Source organism: Haliaeetus leucocephalus, unplaced genomic scaffold, assembly GCF_000737465.1.
Source record: "Haliaeetus leucocephalus isolate CR32 unplaced genomic scaffold, Haliaeetus_leucocephalus-4.0 Scaffold339, whole genome shotgun sequence".
Classification (NCBI taxonomy): Eukaryota; Metazoa; Chordata; class Aves; order Accipitriformes; family Accipitridae; genus Haliaeetus; species Haliaeetus leucocephalus.
In genome coordinates this window covers 6,304,898-6,323,893 of record NW_010972775.1, presented here as the reverse complement: position 1 = coordinate 6,323,893, position 18,996 = coordinate 6,304,898, and the positions used below count along the sequence as shown (strand labels likewise).

The 18,996-nt window shown below is 37.8% G+C and overlaps 2 protein-coding genes across 2 annotated transcripts in view; both read right to left on the bottom strand.

Moving 5' to 3' along the window:
• Positions 1 to 18,996, bottom strand: part of MTMR10 (myotubularin related protein 10) — a 536,484-nt gene that overhangs the window by 77,216 nt on the left and 440,272 nt on the right. The gene's annotated exons all lie outside the window — the stretch shown is intronic.
• TRPM1 (transient receptor potential cation channel, subfamily M, member 1) overlaps positions 1 to 18,996 on the bottom strand; it is a 151,092-nt gene that overhangs the window by 26,813 nt on the left and 105,283 nt on the right. Inside the window, exons 8-17 of the mRNA XM_010572265.1 lie at positions 18,684 to 18,808; positions 17,812 to 17,983; positions 15,146 to 15,320; positions 12,838 to 12,961; positions 8,715 to 8,787; positions 7,758 to 7,858; positions 5,393 to 5,566; positions 3,611 to 3,745; positions 2,609 to 2,659; positions 914 to 1,054 (exon numbers count right to left, since the gene is read on the bottom strand). Of these exons, the coding sequence (XP_010570567.1) occupies positions 914 to 1,054; positions 2,609 to 2,659; positions 3,611 to 3,745; positions 5,393 to 5,566; positions 7,758 to 7,858; positions 8,715 to 8,787; positions 12,838 to 12,961; positions 15,146 to 15,320; positions 17,812 to 17,983; positions 18,684 to 18,808 (1,271 nt within the window). The remainder of the gene's footprint in view (positions 1 to 913; positions 1,055 to 2,608; positions 2,660 to 3,610; positions 3,746 to 5,392; positions 5,567 to 7,757; positions 7,859 to 8,714; positions 8,788 to 12,837; positions 12,962 to 15,145; positions 15,321 to 17,811; positions 17,984 to 18,683; positions 18,809 to 18,996) is intronic.

Genomic DNA, 18,996 nt, shown 5'->3' with positions numbered 1-18,996 from the left:
AGCTCCTCATCAGGCAGACCGTGAACTCCAGCTGGTCATAGAGGGTGACACCCTCTCCTTGTCTCCCCCGCCTGTCCTTCTGAAAGAGCCTGTATCCTTCCATTCCAACACTCCAGTCACAGGAGCCATCCCACCACGTCTCAGTGATGCCAATAAGATCATAGCCCTGCAGGCATGTGCACGTCTCTAACTCCTCTTGTTTACTCCCCATGCTACCTGCATTTGCGTAGAGGCATTTAAGTTGGGCCCATGATGAAGCTGACTTACTGGCTGGAGTGGCTGGAATTCCTTTGTGCTGCTCTTCAGGGGTTCTCTTGCTGACCTGTGATCCCTCTTCAATCTCTGGGCATCTGTTGCTGGCACTGGCATCAAACTGGTAGGAGTGGGATGGATTGACTATGAAATGCTTTACTGAGATTGCAGTGGCTTCCATAGGATATGATTTATGCTCACAGTGAGTCCTGTAAAGAACTGCTCTAACAGGTTCATAGCTCTTCTGTATTCAGACTAAACTCTCTGCTTTACCCAAGTTAAGGCTACTGTTGGTTGTAATTACTTGATAAGTAGGCCTGGCTTGGCCAATCCAGTTTACCATTATAAGAGAGCTACAGCTTCAAGTAGGAATAAGTAAATATACAAACATCACAGTTAGAAATGCTTGGATTGTAAGCTACTGAAATAGGAGGAAATTCACCTCCAGATCAATGTATTTACCACCTTTTGGGTCCTCCCATCCTTTAACACAGATTTTTTACAGGTTCCTTACATAACTTTACTACCAGAGTTTCAACTTCGGTCTTGCAGCATTTCCTTAGAATTTAACATGTAGTGTTTCACAAAGACAAAGAAACAGAGTATTACTTATTTTTTACCATCAGCATGATGGCCACATCCAGAATGAACTCATTCTTACCCTCTTTGGTCCAAATAAATTATTATAAAGGGTCCGAAAACTTTTTCGAGTATAGTTGCAGCGATAAGCTCCACCCATGAGATATTCAAGTACAAGACCAATATCTATTAGGCTGATATGATAATCTGGTGGAAGATTTCCCTACCAAAAAATAAAAAAAACCACAAACAACAAAATAAGGACTTAGGATAAGAAAACATAACATACATTTAATTGCCTGGCTAGACATATGTCATGTTTAAACTGGCACATGGGTATTATTCACAGCCACTGGTTTCAGTCTCTGCATATTTGTATGAAATTAATGATAACTGATTCACATAATGAAAATTTTTGGGGCCAGATTTTTTTGTTTTGTGGTTGGCAGTATTTATACTTGAGGACAAATTTTCATTTGATTTACTTGTACAATATGTCAGTGTCCATACAAGCCTGAGTTGTTTGCAAGTGTTATATTGATGAAATTAAATAACTTTGTACTGATTATCATTAATCCAGTATAAAAGCGTGACTTAATTTAATGGTGAATATGAGGCATACTTTAGATTTTATGGAAACTCGTATTTCATCATAATATTATCTACAGAGTTAATACTACAATGCAGAACATGATTTAGATTAATGTGCAGCCCAGAATCAAAGAAAAAGGCAGACTATAATTTCCACTGTTACACTTAAACACCAGATAGAGGTATTGACTCACTAGAACCATGAACTGAAAACTGTGCTTCATTGTTCAAGCCACATCCTACAACAATAACTGATTCTACAGCACCACTGAGAAGTTGCTATGATGAAACAACTATATCCTAAGCAAACACATCACCTCCATGTTAACCCAACCGAATCCCCGAGACTGCCGCTGAATGAGTGAGCCATGAAAATGCAATGAAAAGGAGAAGAGACAGACAGAAAGCAGAACACAGAAGAGCATTAATAACACTCAAAAAGACAAACACTGAATGAGAAAAGTGTTAAACTATGAAGCAGATCAATATGAACTATACATTAACCCAGTACTGTGTAATTCCCACATCTAAACCTCCTGGGAATAAATGGGAGTTTTCTTTGCAAAAAGGAATACAGGCTATTTCATGTAGTCGAATTTTACTGAAGAAAAACTCCAAAACCTCAAAGAGAGCAAATACGACAACAAATCTTACAATGACCCTGTTCACATATAATAAACAAATTTACATGTAATGGAAACAAATGAAGAACAAATTTAGGACTTGTAGCACTGAGAAACAGAATAGATTTTCTCCCAGGTAAAAGTAGGACTCATGGGAGAAAAGCAACTCAAAAACACACAAGGGAACAAACAAAAGGGAACAAATTCTGTGCTTGTGAGTGGGGCTTCCAGTTAATTTAGCAGGCCTTTCCTTCCACTCCTCCTTTGTAACACTGCATTGGAAGCTGCTTGTAAAGAAGAAACAGTTATCAACCTCAATCTCAAATGATATATTACACTACTAGGAGCTTAATTTTCCTCTCCTTAGTTTTTAAATTACTAGCAGTGCAGCATAGCCTTACTCAATTCAGACTGACATCACTGTTTGTCACAAGGAGTAATTTAACTTTCCTTTTCTTAAAAGCTACCATCTGATTTCAAATGTCTGCTTTCCTCCATGCTATGCTTGCTTTTACTGTTGACTCACATAATGCAAATGTAATGCTGCTGTTAGTCAAGCTTACCTTTTTCACATCTCTGACTAGCAAATGCAGTGTATTTGGTGGACCCAATCTCTGAAACAAAAATCATTCACGGTCTATTAGAGCTTCAATTCTTCAGATTTTTTTGCAAACACAAATGTAATTAATGATCTAGCACGGTAAGCAGAACTTTAGGCAACCATGTGCCATCGCACTCTGCAGGGGCGAAAAGAAGGAACTGGGCTACAATGGCAAACACATTTTTATCAAGAGCTGTGTAATCCCTTTCTTATAATCCTTTATGTGGGGATTCAAGTCACAGTAGTTTGTGGTATTGTCTGAACTTGTACTTGCTGCAGGAGCTATAAAGGGACTGGAGGACTAGACTGAAGTTATAATGTTGTATGAATGCTGCCCTAGACTACACCTGCCATTTAAATGATGGGAAGAAAAACAGTCTAGAAATAGCTATGTTCCTGATGAATTTGCTGCGGCTTGGGTTGGGGAGAATTTGAATAAAAAAGCATGATGTTCTGAAGTTTTGGGAAAAACATTTTGCTTTGCTGGGCCACAAAGAAAAATGATACTAACTTCTGCAATGTGCTAAAAATAAAAGTTGCTGTGTAAGTACTTTGCCAAATTTAGAGGTTTATTTCAATAATACTAAAGTATACATACATGAAAAGTAATTGAGATTAAAAGTAAATGACCACTACTGGCTGATATTAAATTTTTACTATCTACATTAGTTCTTTAAGTGTTCTGAACGTGCATTTTAAATACATCACTATATTTACATAACAAACTGCAATAGCTTCTGAAAGCTGCTGTAGGCTTAATAATGAGGAATGTAGAGAAAAAATAGGACACTGTATGTAGTAGCAATGGCTTCCTTTACTGCTGTCCAACATCTGTGTATTGTCAGGGCTCAGAGCTTTTTGGAAAAACAAGCATATCTCAGAAGGAGAAGAGAAAAAAAGGACACCCCTGTGAAATACAGTAGCAAAGATATCACAGGGTGTTTTATTATTTCTCCTCACTCACGGTATTATAAAGTTCTTCTAGTCGAGGAATAGTGAGGAAGTGCTGCATGTTCACTCCATTCTCAATAAGCAGTTTCACAAAGTCCACTCGATCCAGAACCAGTGCATCCAGCATAGCCTGCTCCAGGGAATTCACCTGAATTGCAGAATGGAGAATGTGAGACTACATGAGCACAGAAGAGTTGGTTGACCAACAACCATAAACATTTTCATTACTTTGGATATTCCCAAGTTCCCAAATATGTTGATTAATCTGTCATTGAAAAGGAATTTAGAAAATTAATGACATTTTACCCATGTGCAAATCAATACAGATGGTAGGGTTTTCTGATGTGGTCTTGGGCAAGAGGAGAGCAGTGAAAGAAACCTTTAGCAATACAACTGTAGCTTTCAATCATTTTGTTTAGTATTTTTAACTAAACCAGGCATACCATGCTTGACACATTATGTGAAAAAAGATTTACTTTTTCAACATGATTGATAGGAACAAGTTAAAATTTAAGAAAAATGCACTGTATACGTTTAAGAAGAAGTTGACATACTTTACCCTGATGTCCTGGTTTTGGCTGGGATAGAGTTAATTGTCTTCCTAGAAGCTGGTATAGTGTTATGTTTTGGATTTAGTATGAGAGTAATGTTGATAACATACTGATGTTTTCAGTTGTTGCTAAGTAGTGTTTATACTAAATCAAGGATTTTTCAGCTTCTCATGCCCAGCCAGCAAGAAGTTGGGAGGGGACACAGCCAGGACAGCAGACCCAAACTGGCCAAAGGGATATTCCATACTGTGTGATGTCATGTCTAGTATATAAACTGGGGGGAGCTGGCTGGCAGGGGGTGGATCGCTGCTCAGGAACTAACAGGGCATTGCTCAGCGAGTGGTGAGCAATTGCATTGTGGATCACTTGTTTTGTATATTCCAATTCTTTTATTATTATTATTGTACTATTATTATCATCATCATCATCATTATTATTTTCTTTCTTTCTGTCCTGTTAAACTGTTCTTATCTCACTGCATGAGTTTTATTTTTTTTCCCTATCCTCTCCCTCATCCCACTGGATGGGGGGGAAGTGAGTGAGTGGCTGCGTGGTGCTTAGTTGCTGGCTGGGGTTAAACCATGACACATGGTAACTTGCATATGTATCATTTGCTCAAACTGCTGCCTCACAGAGAAAAGGCAACATGTAATGCCAAAAGACTCAAATCATTTGGGAAGAAGCACTTCCTCTTCCTTCACCAACTTAGCTTTGCCTTTGGAAAATGTTGGTCAGGAAGCCTAATGGATCTTCTCTTAATATGGTCTAAGGGGTTAGAACCCAGTAGGAAAGGGGAAAATCCCTTGAGCAGCAATCTCCTTGACACATGAACTTTAATCCAGACAACAGGACAATCTAACCTATTGCAACTGGAAAATGAAGCACTTAAAAATGGAGATATTTAAACTGCCTTTGCTGGATAAATAACATGTACAAGGAAGGATGAAGATGTCCACTGGTGTTCTTATTTACTTCTGACAAGTGCAAGGAAGAAGATGAAGCAGATAAGCACTGACTTGTACTGTTCTGGTATGGCTGCATGTGGTGAACATGGGATGAGAGAGGGATTCCTCGCTCAAAGACTGAACAGCATCCCTGCAGAGTCTACTGCTGATCTTGTGAGAATGTGCAAATGAGCATTCTATAGAATGAAAATGTGTATTTTCCCACTCTCTTTGGCCCCAAGATGAAAAAAAAAAAAAAAGAATTCTTCAACAGTTTTAATACAAATACTTTCATCTCACCCAGTTCAGGAGTTCAAGCTTTCTTGGATCTGTTTCTTCTTCTGGCTCTTCTTTTCCTTTTCCTCCCTTTTTCTTCCCTTTTCCTTTCCCTCTGGCTGCTTTAGTCTGAGCTGCTGGAGATTTCTTTTCCTTCTCAGGAGCTGTACCATCAGGAGCTGTAAGGCTTGCTAAAGGCTGTATTTAATAATGCATTAGAAGTATTAGAAATCTAATTGATCATACAGTGATTATTTCATTGAATACACTCCTGTTGAGCTCGTTCCCCAGTCACCACTTCTCACGTGCAGTCAACTAAAAATGATAATTTCCTTAAGTATAAGGACTTTCTTGCATAGCCACAGCTTTACACTTTTTTTAAAGCTGTTTGGTCCAATATAGTCAGTAACACTGAAAGTCAAAGTAGTGAAGTAGGTAGAATGTGGAGGATTTATCTTGCAAAATAAAATCAGTGCGAGAGGACTGGAAAGAGACACTATTCAATTTTGTGACACTTCAGTTTCTTTACTCTCAGTGAAAGCAATAGTTGTCAAAATAAATAGCAACAAGCAGGATAAGGAGCTGTACAGAAAGAGCTTAACAAGAACGTTGCATGATGCCAAATAGCATCCATACTGCAGAGGCAGAAAGGAGAGGAAAGAGACCCACTAACTGGTTCGTTTACATTCTGCAGACAATACTTCTGTTTATACCTCTTTAGACCCATTTACTCTTTGTAACGTCCTTCCCCTTTCCAACCTATCTACTACCCAAGACAGGCAGGCACACATGCAAATAACTTGACACTACTTGTCTGTGATTTGGAAGCTTAACTTGCTCCAGTTAATGCTTAGGTTATACAACCTCCACAAACATGTAAAGTGGATTACAACTATCGATGCTCTGCACAGACAACTACAGAACCAAGCCTTTAACAAGGCTTGTTTTCTCTGGTTTTGTTTGTCTTAAAAAAAAAATATCTCTGCCTAGCTACCATGAATCCATTTGTAAGCCTGGACAAAACTGCAGCTGCCAACTTGCAGCACAGGCTAGCCTGAAAGCAATCTTTATGAATTTGAAATGACAGTGAATCGCAATTGGCTGATACTGTTTCCACAAATTGTTGCAGAGTATGAGTATGAAATAGGCCAAAGCAGTAACCAGCTTCAGTTGCTAGGTGGTATCTCTAAATCTAACCACAATAATATGGAGATTGGAACATTCCCTTCAAATAAATGTTTTATAGTAATAATATGTCATCATCTTTAGGATGATTAAATCCTCTCTGTATCAGCATTTTAATGAACCTTGAATATTGGAAACATCACATTACCATAAGTGAAGGAATATAACAGCACATGCAGCAACATTTATTTAAATTTAATTATATGGGCTTCCAAATTAAATAAATCTCACCATTATGGATAGTGTGCACATGAATAGCGTTCCTTTGAGTGTCATTTTATTGCATAGTTTCAGGAATTACAACTAATTTTTTAAAAAATAGTAATTCTTGCACTTCATTCTTACTGCCTCTTTTAGGCTGGTCTCCTCATGACACTATAGTAGTTCAACACCAGATGGTTCACACAGTAAAGCAAAAAGCATCAATACAGTGAAACAGGAAAGTGGCTTAAATAGAGGATTTTGGTTACACAGATAAACAAAGGCACTGCAGTGTTTAACCACTGACTTCAACTAGTGCAGCATGAAACTCCAATAATTTGAGAAAGAAAATCCAACTTCAGGACCTACAGCTTTACTTAAGATCTGCTTCCAAGTTCATTTGGCACAGCTCTGGCTGCCAGAGGCCTGTTTTCTGCAGTGGTTTCTTCTGGTCATCAGGATTTTGCTCCATTAATCCAAATAGAGATTTTCACAGGTATTAATGAAGTGAGCAACACAATTCCTTCTAAGCAGCTCCGGAATTTTCTTGCCACAGGTAGCTGGGGACTTTGCCAACTGCTAGCCCATGTCAAAAAGTCAGAAGTCTAGGCAACGCTAGTGCATCACACAAATTCACTGGGGGTGACCAGGACTGCTATTGTCCAGCTGTATGTAAGGCCACAGACTCTTTCCAGTAAATGCTTTTTTTTTTTTTTCTTTCAAATCCCACAATGAATCTCAAATATGGTTATTCTTCTGCTTGTTGTGAAATTGCTTTTCTTTCTTTCACAAAGATTAAATTATCGCTAAATATTTGCAAATGACAGTATAAGGAAATTTCAAAACAAATAGGTCATTCTTAATTAATGAGATATCCTACATCAGATCAGCATAAAACAGAATTCAATACTGTTTCTCCTGCCAACAAAATCCAAGCTGTGAATATTCCACCACTTACTTTAAATTGTTAACAAACAATACGACTAGAAAAACTTTGTCTTACTGGCCAGTGGTGTCCAAAGACAAAGATTTGGCTGCGTGCAATGTCTACACGATTCCAGGCCAAAGCCAAGCTGAGCTGGTCGGGAGCAGATGCATTGGTACCTACCGAGAAACACACAGATGTTTAGTATTTCATGCATGATGAAACAAGATTGGACAACCTTCTGTAATTCACTTCTCCAAGAACTAGAAAACAGCAAGCCTGACTCCATATCATACTACCATTAGAATAATTCTACCACAAAGCAGTGGATTCGTCAAATCAATTTATAGCATTTGCCATTTAACCCCATAATCCTAATTCAAAAGGATTAACCAGATTCTCTCCCTTTTTTCCTTAAAGCTCCCACATTGACTTTATATTCTGACACTAAAGATAGACATTTAACAGTTCTAAAAGACTCCTCCTCTCAGCTCCTTTGGCTGATGCTGTAGATATGAGTATAGTAACTCCTCTCTTTATTTCTTAGCTTTGGGGACTCCAGTGATCCCATACTGAGCCCGTATCAACTACTATATACCTGCAGACAGAAAACAGTTGTTTCAGCAAACATGACAAACTCCGAATATGGAACTGATCTTAAATTTTACGCTAAAGCTTAAAGACCACAGTCTGAGATCTGGAAAAAGCCAGATAGTCTTTTAACCTTCCCACCTTTTTTTCTAACTTTATTAATATATGCTAGAACTGCAATAAAATGTGTTGAAATATCAGTAGCATAGTTGTTGCAGCATTCCCATCCCAGGCTTTTAGGTAAGGAAAGCCACACAAAACTTTCCGTCTAGATTGTATGCTTCAAGCTAATCTGAACCTTAAGCCAAGCATGTTCAGGTTACTTGTTAGAATCCAAGCGAATAAATCAAAGACTTAAACATCAAGAGTGAACTTCAGACAGTGTATAGGACCATCTTCTTGGGATCAATTTGTGCATCCTTCCTAATTGCTTGCAAAACCCACCTTTGAGGAGAGCAGTTAAAATAGACATCTCAATGTCCTGTTGCCCTTCAGACCCCATGCGGAACACAGTAATCTAAAGGATAGCAAAAATCCAAACACACAAAATTACAACACATGACAGACTAAACGTGTAGATACAAAAAAGAGCAGAATGGTAAAGCTTTATTATTTTCTAAGACTTGAGATTTTTCAAAAAGTACAGTTCCACTAAATTTTTCTTTGAAATCTAATTATCACAAAAGCATTTAATTAAATTCTTTCAATAAAGTTATCCTAAAATATCCCAACTTGATAAAATTCTTCACCAAACCCATGAATTTTGAAAAGTGGTAAAAAACCTGCCATGCCAAACTGATTTGTTTTCTGACAGTTCAATTACTTTCCATTAGTAATGAAAATGCCAGCTAGGAAATGGAAATGCTAGTTACCTGAGATAACTATCATAGCATTAATTTTATTGACGATAATAGTCAAATGTTTTTTAGTTGCAGGATATGCTAAATATTGACAATCAAAAAAGCTGAATCAACTAATAAAGAAAAGCAATTATTTCTAGTCACATTTGCTTTGTTGAGTCCATTACAATTCACTGATTTTAAAAATAGTAATTTGTATAAAGCCTAGCCATTGAACTAACTACATATGAAAAGATTAATAATTCAAAGGCAGAATAAACTAATATTCTATGTTAATTAAGTTAATATTGAATGCAGACAAAAAATAACAAATTCTTCATTTTCGGAAAGTGAATCTTCACAGCAGCTGCTAGCATTAAGTACTGGGAATAGCAATTTTCTCAACAGAATAGACTTTGCATGAATGCAAAAATACATGACATCAGAAGAGAGAAGAACTAAAGGAAAAAAGTATTAATTAACACAAAAGCAGACAAAATTATCAACAAATGCAAACCATAAGCCTGCTTAGGCTGCACAGTCAGTGTCTGAACTTTGCTGAGTAAATCAGGCCGGCTCTGATGTGCATTTTAAATTCAAAGCAGTTGACTAAGGCAGGTGTGGGCTCTCTTTTCTCAATCAACTTCTCTAGGAAGGCTGACGCTCTTACAGTCAGCTTATCATAGTCATGCTTATTACCAACATGATTTCTGATGAAGGCATATGTATGGAACTAATGTTGGCGTCGTACAAATGTAAATATATCAGCAGTACATTTATATTACCCAGACAAATGTAAAGACTTCACATTTGGAGCCTTTAAGTAAGATTTTACATAATCAACTGTGCATGCTAGTAATACTTCTGAATGCATAAGAAAAAAGCATGGATGGATATCTATTTGATTGCAGTACAGAGCACAATTACTAGAAAATACACCGTTTGTCATATTCTGTTCCAAGTGGCATTTGCAGCTGGATTAATCCTTACAGAATTTAGTTCTGGCAAAGGTATTTAAATATATGTTGCTAAAAATCATGCAAAATTGCATAATCTGGCTTTTATGAACCCAAGAACTAAGTAGTATCAAAATCTGATCAAAAATCAAAAACAGAGATAAAACTAAAATGGACCTTCTCTTTTTGCAGAAATCCCTCCCACACTAAAGGGAATTCAGCATCAAATGTAATGAACCTTGGAAAGAAAAGCATTGGAAAGAATGGAGGAAGAATGGAAACACTATTAGAAGAGACTTCTACAATACTATATGGGAGGCGGGAAACTACTTGTTGGTATTTAAGTATTTAGTTAACCAATTTTAGTGTCCATCTCTCCAAAGCAAGAGAAAGAAAAAATAGCAAACATCATTAAACTTCTTCATAACATAAACTTCTTTTATGTTCCAAATTCTTTGCTAGCCACCTTTCTACTGATGTGAGACTTAAAGAGTGTTGAAAAGTAGAACAGGACATCTCAGAGAATCGGAGTTCATTCAGTGGAAATGATGAACTGGATTTCTGGAGGTTTTTTGTGGTCCTCTTTGTTCCTTCACTGGAACATCAGGGATAATTCTAATCTGATAAAAGTGATCTCTTCATTTCCAGTGTTTACTTTAATTGCTCAAAAGTAATGTAAAATGTAATGCCTTAATTGGTACTTTGATCACTGGGAGCAGCTTGTATAAAAAGAGGACTAGCACAAAGCTTGATGTACAGATTTGAGGAAGTTTCTTTGCGTTATGATTAGTACCATTGTGCTGAGTTGAGCTCTGTATCCTATTACTCTAAGTGGGGATCAAGTGGTATCTTCTTGCATTAGTCCTTCACTCACTAATAATACCAAGTGAGTATGAAACCACACAACAGAAAAGATGGAACCAGAAGCATGCCTGTGCATGGTAGTGACAGCTCTAGCAAAAAATGGTGGGACTGTTCATGTTCATGTGCATAAATCAGGTCAAATTTTAGACAATTTGATGCAGATCTTACTTGCACAAAAGCTACTACTTAAGAATCAATAGCACTTACACGAGTAACATACAGGGGCTGCTCCCCTTTCTCACAACAATACACCTGACCCCATGCTCAAACTAAATCACTGCACTGATTCTGAAGTAAATACGTCAGGATTTAGGCTTAGATAACTAAAAATCACATTGTATTAATTTTCTTTGCTACAAATCTGAGACTAGAAATGCAAACACTAGCAGCTACTACATGCAGTACTGCCATGGCAAGTAACAACCAAATACTCCAGGGAAAAGACTTTTCTTTCCCCCTTCCATCATACTTCTCTGGGTACCAGAGCAGGATTATTATTTCTCATTGAACAACTAAACAATTATTTCTAGAAATCAAAAGAAAATTCCCTACTCAAAAGAGTAAGAACTGTAAGGAATGCTACATTCAGTTTATTGTTTATTCTAAATTTTAAGAAAAAAGTTTCACATCATCTGTTGAAGACAGTATTAAACTTAGGAAGACCAAAGTTTAGAGTTTGTCCCCAAATTGACCAAAGACAGAAAGTGTGGGCTCTGTGGAAGGAAAACACACTTAGTTTTAAGGGAGCATGAAACACCATTTTACTAGGAACCTAGAAAAAAATTCCCTCTTTTCTCAGCCTCATGAGAAAAGTTTCATCTGCCATTCAAATAGTTTCTTTACAGCTGCTCCTGTTATAGGTGTCACTTCCTTAGTGATACAATTAGGTATCCTGAAGAATGAAACTGCCCCACATTTTACACCTAAATTCAATAGCAGTTTGGTTATCTGATTCCCTACAGACAACCTGAGGAGAAGGCTGTGGTAGTTGTCTCTTCTTTCTATCTAATAGAAATATGCAACTTTACCAAAAAAGATAAAAAAATCAGCCATACTAGTTCCAGCTGTAATTAAAAAAAACCACAAAAATCTATCAGACTGTTCATCTGCTATTAAAACAGCTGCTTAGGATTTGTATGAAAGAATGAAATGGAATTATATCAGGACTCAGGGAGAGGTCATATTTAAAAAAATTCAGTAAGACAATTAGTCAAAGGAAAACACTCAAAGGTTCATTTTGCCTGCAAAGGCACAGGCACAGTGAACACAATTTCAAGACACTGTTCACAGATGACAGATGTGAATGTTAAAGATTTTCTTTTCCTGAGCACACTTTTTTTCTGCAGCTGAGATATGGCAGATGGGCAGGAACCTGACTGAGTGGTACAGTACATAGAACAGGCCTGCAACAAGCCAGGATCAAGCAAGGCTGGGATCTTCAAGGACACTTACTATTTCAATTGCTTTTGAAAGACCTGAAGAGCCCATTTTACTGGAATGAAAAGCTGTTAAAAAGTAACTATATCAGAAGACCAAAACTGTACTGATGCACTTTGAATGCTTATTGCTCCTAGGAACACTTTCTTCAATTATCTTCCCTCTACTTTCTGCAGTTGATCATAGTTTTAGTGCATTTATCTCAGTGTCTTAGTCTGTATTGCAGAAGTCCATGAAAGAAGATTCCTATCAACTTACACAGGAGAAGAATCTGAAATTGGTTTTAGAGGCTTTCCAAAAGACAAAATCCCTTTCTTGGCCTATGCTTATGAATGAATGATTGTGTACATTTATGGAGTTATGGGGGGGGGGGGGAGGTTAAACTGTAACCCTGGGAGAATAGCACTTGAAAGTACTCTATAAAGTTTGGTCACAGAAATTATCTTTGTGAACTACTTTCAGGACACTTACAAGTTCTTTTTTTTTCATACACTCCATGAGAATGATGAACAGCTGATGAGCTTGATTCCTGTTGTAGTTAAAGGTTTTCTGGATGGTAACTAGAAGCTGGTCTCTAAGGGATTCGCTTATTATCCTAAATGAAAAATGAGACATAAAAGAAGATATTGCCAGAATTAATATATATTCAAAAGGCCTGCTGTTTGAGAAACAATTTTTCATCCACCAGTGCAATGACTTCATTTTGAAAATAAATGAAAACACACAGCATCTTTGCATTCAGTACAGGTAAGGAGCTCATGCAGAGTTAACAGTTAATCAGGAAATTCATACCCAGACTGGCTCTTATGCATCTCAGTACTTCAGCATTGATTTAAAAACTGGCAGGCAACTTGAACTATCCTTTCACCCTGGAATATAATGCAGATAGCTCTTACTCCTGTTATATATTATAGATATACTTTTGTTAAGAAGTTCAGTCTTCAGGATTTCAGCAGTAGACCTTTAGAGGACTCCTACCTGTGCCTCTAAATGTTGTAAGGCCGTTTGCATATAGCTAAACACCCCAAAATATTTCATACTACTGGTATGTCACCTTGGTTATCCTCTTAAACAGAGGATTTAAATTGCTAGCATATCTGAAACCTCATAATACCCAACTGAGAAACAAACAAACCAAAAGATGATTGAAGAAATTAGATCAAAAACATTCTAGAAAGGTCAGAAATGTTTGATCTCTCAAAGCAATCTGAAACAGAGCCCTTCAGTCTTCATCCATTTCCTAATAAAACACATGTATTTTCAGATGATGGCAAACGTTACCAGCAGGCATTCAAAGCAGTGAGACAGCAGAGACTGTGAAATGCAGTACAATTCAAAGTGAATTGTGAGAAAAAGATTCTTCTAGACAGCAGGGTTGACAAAAAATTCTCATTACCAGCCTGCCTTACCAGATGAACTCATTCATCTCATCATAATTATTGGAGAGGAAAATTGGACACTACATCATATGCACTGGGAGAAAAAGTCATGCAGTGAGCAGATCTCAGACAGACTGATCCTGATAAGCTCTTTCAATTACCTATGAGCCGATAGGAAGGATGAATGAGAAAGAAAAAAAAACCCCGAAGTTTGATCTAAGCTAAGGAGGGTTGATCAATGGAAAAGAAAAGAAAGTTGCTGAATCATAAATACTGTTGGTAGGATTAAATATGTACTGTGTGTAAACATAAAAAAAATCCAGCATTAGAGCTGCTCTCCCAATTCATCAAATAACATCTGCATTGCTTGACAATACTAGTTGTCTGCTTAATATTTAATCCAAGCTAAACTCCAACTTCAGTCAAGGAAGCAGGCTATTTCTTCAGTTCAAGACGGGTGTGCCACACCCGAATCAAGACAATATGCTAGGTTTCTGCCTGAATCTGGCTACTAAAGATGAAATCCTGATATTAACAATGACAATGGGGAATGTACGTTACTTGACTGGGAGAAGCAGTATTTTAAATTAAAAATGCAATACTCTGCTTCCACTTGGAGTATTTGTCAGGACAGATCTCTCACTCTGCAGAGCAGATGAGCTTTATATGCTGCTAGTATAGGCTTTGTATCTTCTTTAAACTAACCATAGTTTTTATCAACCAAAGGGGCAGACAACCAACCATAAAAATAACAGATTCCAAAGAACTTTGGATTAGGAGTGACTTTTACAGATTCATTTGGGCAATGGATAGAAGAGCTGTGGAGCAGAATGCTTCAGACAACATCCTCCACTCTGTTCATGATATCGGGCAGCATTGCCCTGAAGAACCACCACAGATGCAAAAAATAGTAAGAGAATGGAAGGAAACCCAACATTTTCTTCAGCTGCTCTGGCACTCCTGGAGAATGAAGCTCATTCGCACAATGCACTAGAATCAGGCAGTACAAATTTTGCAAATACATTCACTAATTAACCTCAGCTCTGGCCTGAGAAAAACAGTAATTCTTGGGAACCACTTGTTGCTTCCTTCTAACATGCCCAACCCAGCACCAAGTATAGTGCAGCAAACTTTGATGGAGCTTGTATGACAGTGTGCTGCACTGAGAGCAAGCTCATTTCAATGGACCATCAAATACATTCCAAGTGGTAATAACTTCTACTCATTAACACCAGGGCTAAGACCAAACGGGCAACAAAAGTTGACTGACAGCAGAATGCCTCTGTTAGTAGCATTTTGTCCCTGAGGTGTTTTTTTATGAAGCTTTAATGAAAACAAGACATGTAGTCCTACATTGTCCTCACCAGCAAGACACAGCTTTGGTGGAGATAAAATCTTACCCTCCTTCTTCTGAATACTTGTGTGCAAATGACAGAATATCTGATGCTCGTCCGCTACCATCACATATCACAACAGGGAGAGGGGGTTCTTCTCGTAGACACTCTAAGACAATGGAGATCACATTGGGACCCCCTTCTACTATGAGCCCAACTACAGGAACACCTTGTCCCAGCCCTGCAAAAAACCAAAAGAACAGAAACAAAAAAAGAATTGTCATTGAAACTTAGTTTAAGAGGTTGGGATATTATGAGTGGATGGGATTTCTGTGTTACAGCATCACTTCAAACCAGAGCAGTTAGGAAAAATGATGGCCAACACCAGGAAAAATGTCCATATGCCATTTCATAGCCCCAAAAGAAAAAGAGTAAGATGTCTCTGTGCCCTTGCTTTTGCATCAGCTCCATACTGATTGTTTATTCACTCAGTGTTGGTGAATTTACTCAGTGTTGGTGAACTGTTTGTAATCTCTTTTGACAGACACCACATACAGATAAAACAGATAACGTGATTCTCCTATTACTTCATTAGCTTCACTGTTACTTGGATGGCTCCCAGTTACTGTGTCTTTGATGCTTTTAACTCTTCACTGGTTAGAATTAGGAATTCTTCAGTAAGGTGACATATACCTATGCTTTCTCCTAAGATAAAAGTCTTTATCATGAGGCTGAAATGGCTGGCCGATGGAAGAGACGACAGCTGAGCATCCCTTTGCTGTCCCTGCCTCACTGTGATCTCCAGGCATAGGATGACAAAGGGAAGCCCACAGGTCACATGGTCTCAGTAGCCTTGGTCACAAGATACTTGGGGAAATGAAGGACAAAACATTACCTGAAGGCTGACTAATCCCACTATTATAAGCATTTGAATTCAGTTCTTAATCTGTAAAATGACCAGCGCTTTATAAAGAAGATGCACTTTTTTGTACGGCTGAGAACATGTGAAAGAGTTCATATTTTCAACCTTCATTCCTCTCTGAAGAACAGGAACACCAAGCACAATAACAGCAGAAGCTTCCTGACATCCTCCTGCCAGTATACCCCAGCTCTGATAAGGAGGAGTCACAGAGCATGGGCCGGCCTGTGTTTCCATGAAATCCTTAGTGATTCCTGCTGAGATTTCCAGAAGAGATGCCTGTGCTTGAAGGGATTAAAAAGAAACAAAACAACTCCCTGTATGTTTTTACTAGTAGGTGTACTGCAGCCCTTCACAGAACTCTTAATTCCTATGTGTATTCCTAGCTTTGCCATTCTCATGACAAACATCACCAAACACTACTTAAATCAGAACCAATATCCCCAGCCCCAGTGGTATTAAAATAAATGATACAGAACATCTTGCCTCTGTGCCCTGACTTCCTTATCTTCCAAGCCAGTGCTCCCTTTTACAATGTTACAACTCTCCCAGCACTTCTGCAGAAGACAAGGATGAAAAAAGCATAGCAAAATGTTAGCTATTCTAATGTCTGTGGGGGCAACAGTGCACGACACTGTCTCCACACTCAAAGGCAAGGGGCATCATTTTGGAGAGTTCAGTTTCTTAAGCTTACCGTAGGCAAAAAGCAGCACTTAGAGACCTTCCAGAATGTTTAGACACCCTGTGGTTGATCTTTAACTGCGCCTTTCAGCTTTACCTGGCACTCTACTTCATTTTTCTGCTCTACCCATAAGAGCACTCAAACCCTATTAGAAACTGTTGTAGAGTTCAATGAAATTGTCATTCTGAGCGTCTGTTTTTTCTCATTTATACAGGCCTACACAGATTACAACAGCATCTGCAAGAAGTCAGAAAGGCAGCCGGTAGAACTGATGTCTATTCTCCAGTAGTTCTTAATTGGAATGTGGATTCAAAGACTATTAACTTTTTTTGGACCATTTTTCATTAGGTTAGTTTTTTTAAAGTTGCTGGAAAACCACAGCTACTAAAATTTTTTATTTATTTAATCTTTAAAAAATAATTTTTTTCTACAAAAATGTTAATGAAAAAATGTCTTTTAAAAGAACTTTTTTCTAAGTAATGACAAAAAGAATTCTAGAAAGTTGTTTTAGAGAGGCTGTAACAACTGGCAGAAATTTTAAAACTGCACAAAACTCTAAATATGAAAGCACTGACATGAAATTATCTTGGTAATGGCTTCATTAAAAATCAAAATCCCAGTTGAGTTTATCTGGAAGATCAAAGAATTTTGAGTGTGATATTTCAAATTAAACAAGTTCATATAAAAGAGAAAATAAAATGTTAGTATGAACATTTGGAATCAGAAAACACTGAGCCGCAGAGGATTCCTGTAAACAGGAACTGTACAAAATCACCCCATTCTGTATATTTACTGATGCTTATGAATTCTAGCTAGAAGTGCACAAATTCTTTAAATTTCCCTTTCCTTAAATTCTTACTGCTTTGAAGCTTCTCCTCGCTATTATTTGTCAACTTTTCTTCCTCCCTTTATGCAATCCTTACTTTTCTGGGTTTTCCATGGTGTTAGATGTTGACTCTTTTACCACTTACCAGACAGCATATGTTCTAGTTTAGTCCCACAGTCCTGATCAAATTCCTGCTAGAAAGAGCTGGAAGAAGCATTTAATTTCAATACCTTGAAGTATTTCAAGCCCTTCTTCCCTCCCTTCCTTTAAGATGTTATGTTTACAGTTTGCCCCGCTCTACTTACGTGTGTTAATTTTCTGGAGGGAAATGTGTTTTTCCAACTGACGTCGTAACTTTACTTCAGCTCCATATTTACCTAGCGTACCATTGTCTGCCAGAATGAAGTGGGTATGGGAACTGTTGAGCACAGAGAGCTTGCTTAGAGGGTTTGACATTGTTTGATAAACCCGTGTTACCTGTGTGTCAAAAGGATAGATGCACCTAGATTAGAACTAAGAACTAAATGTGAAAATCCCACACACCGCCCAAGAGAAGCACATGCCTTATGAGGAAACAAATCAACCAGACCTTTATAACAAAAAATAGAGAACTAGAAATTGAGCTTGCTTTTACATTCAGAACTTGAACTCTTCACAGCAGTGTTTTCTTTGGAGGATGACAGTCACATCTGTGCACTCTCCTGCATGTGTTCCCTTAAGCTCATTAATGTACTCTCCTTGATCACACACTGTGTTACATAATCCTCTTACTGCATTAGAAAATACATTCTCATTTGGAGTTCCTAGTAATTAATATGCCACTGCAGAGTACCCATCTACAATAAATGCCAGCCTTGTACGCATAAAGGCCCTTAAATGATTTCTACAAGTCTCAGCATGCCACACTGAAGTTAGGACCTAAAACTCTGTCACCAGAGAGAGGTCTCTACTATTGAAAGCAATGGAAACCTCACTAGCTCCATATTTACATTGAGGTCATATGTGACAACCTGACAAACATATTTAAACAACAGCTTTTCTTCAAGAATTCATTCAATTTCAGCTCTTAGGCATGCTTTAGAAACACTGAAAATATTAATACTCCAGAAAGATGAACAGTGTATTTTGTTACACAGCTGGCATTGCTAATTACACAGGAGTTTCCTTAAAGACTTACATCTTTTCCTATCAGATCTTCCTTGTTTTCTACAATGCCCCACGGTGCAATTCCTATGGCACATATTCGTCCTCTGGATTTGGAAGAATGATCTTTCAAGGCATCTCCCACATGACGAATGACACCTACAGGTACAATTAATTTAATTCATTCTTGGCACTTTTGAGAGATCACTAAACAACAGAATTTTCTTCTTGCCTCTCATGGAGCTACCTGCTTTTCTGGATTGCTTTCACTACTAAACTGGTATCTCTATAATAGAACACGCAATGCAGAAACCCCCATACTTTTATTTTGTAGTAGTTGCATGTAA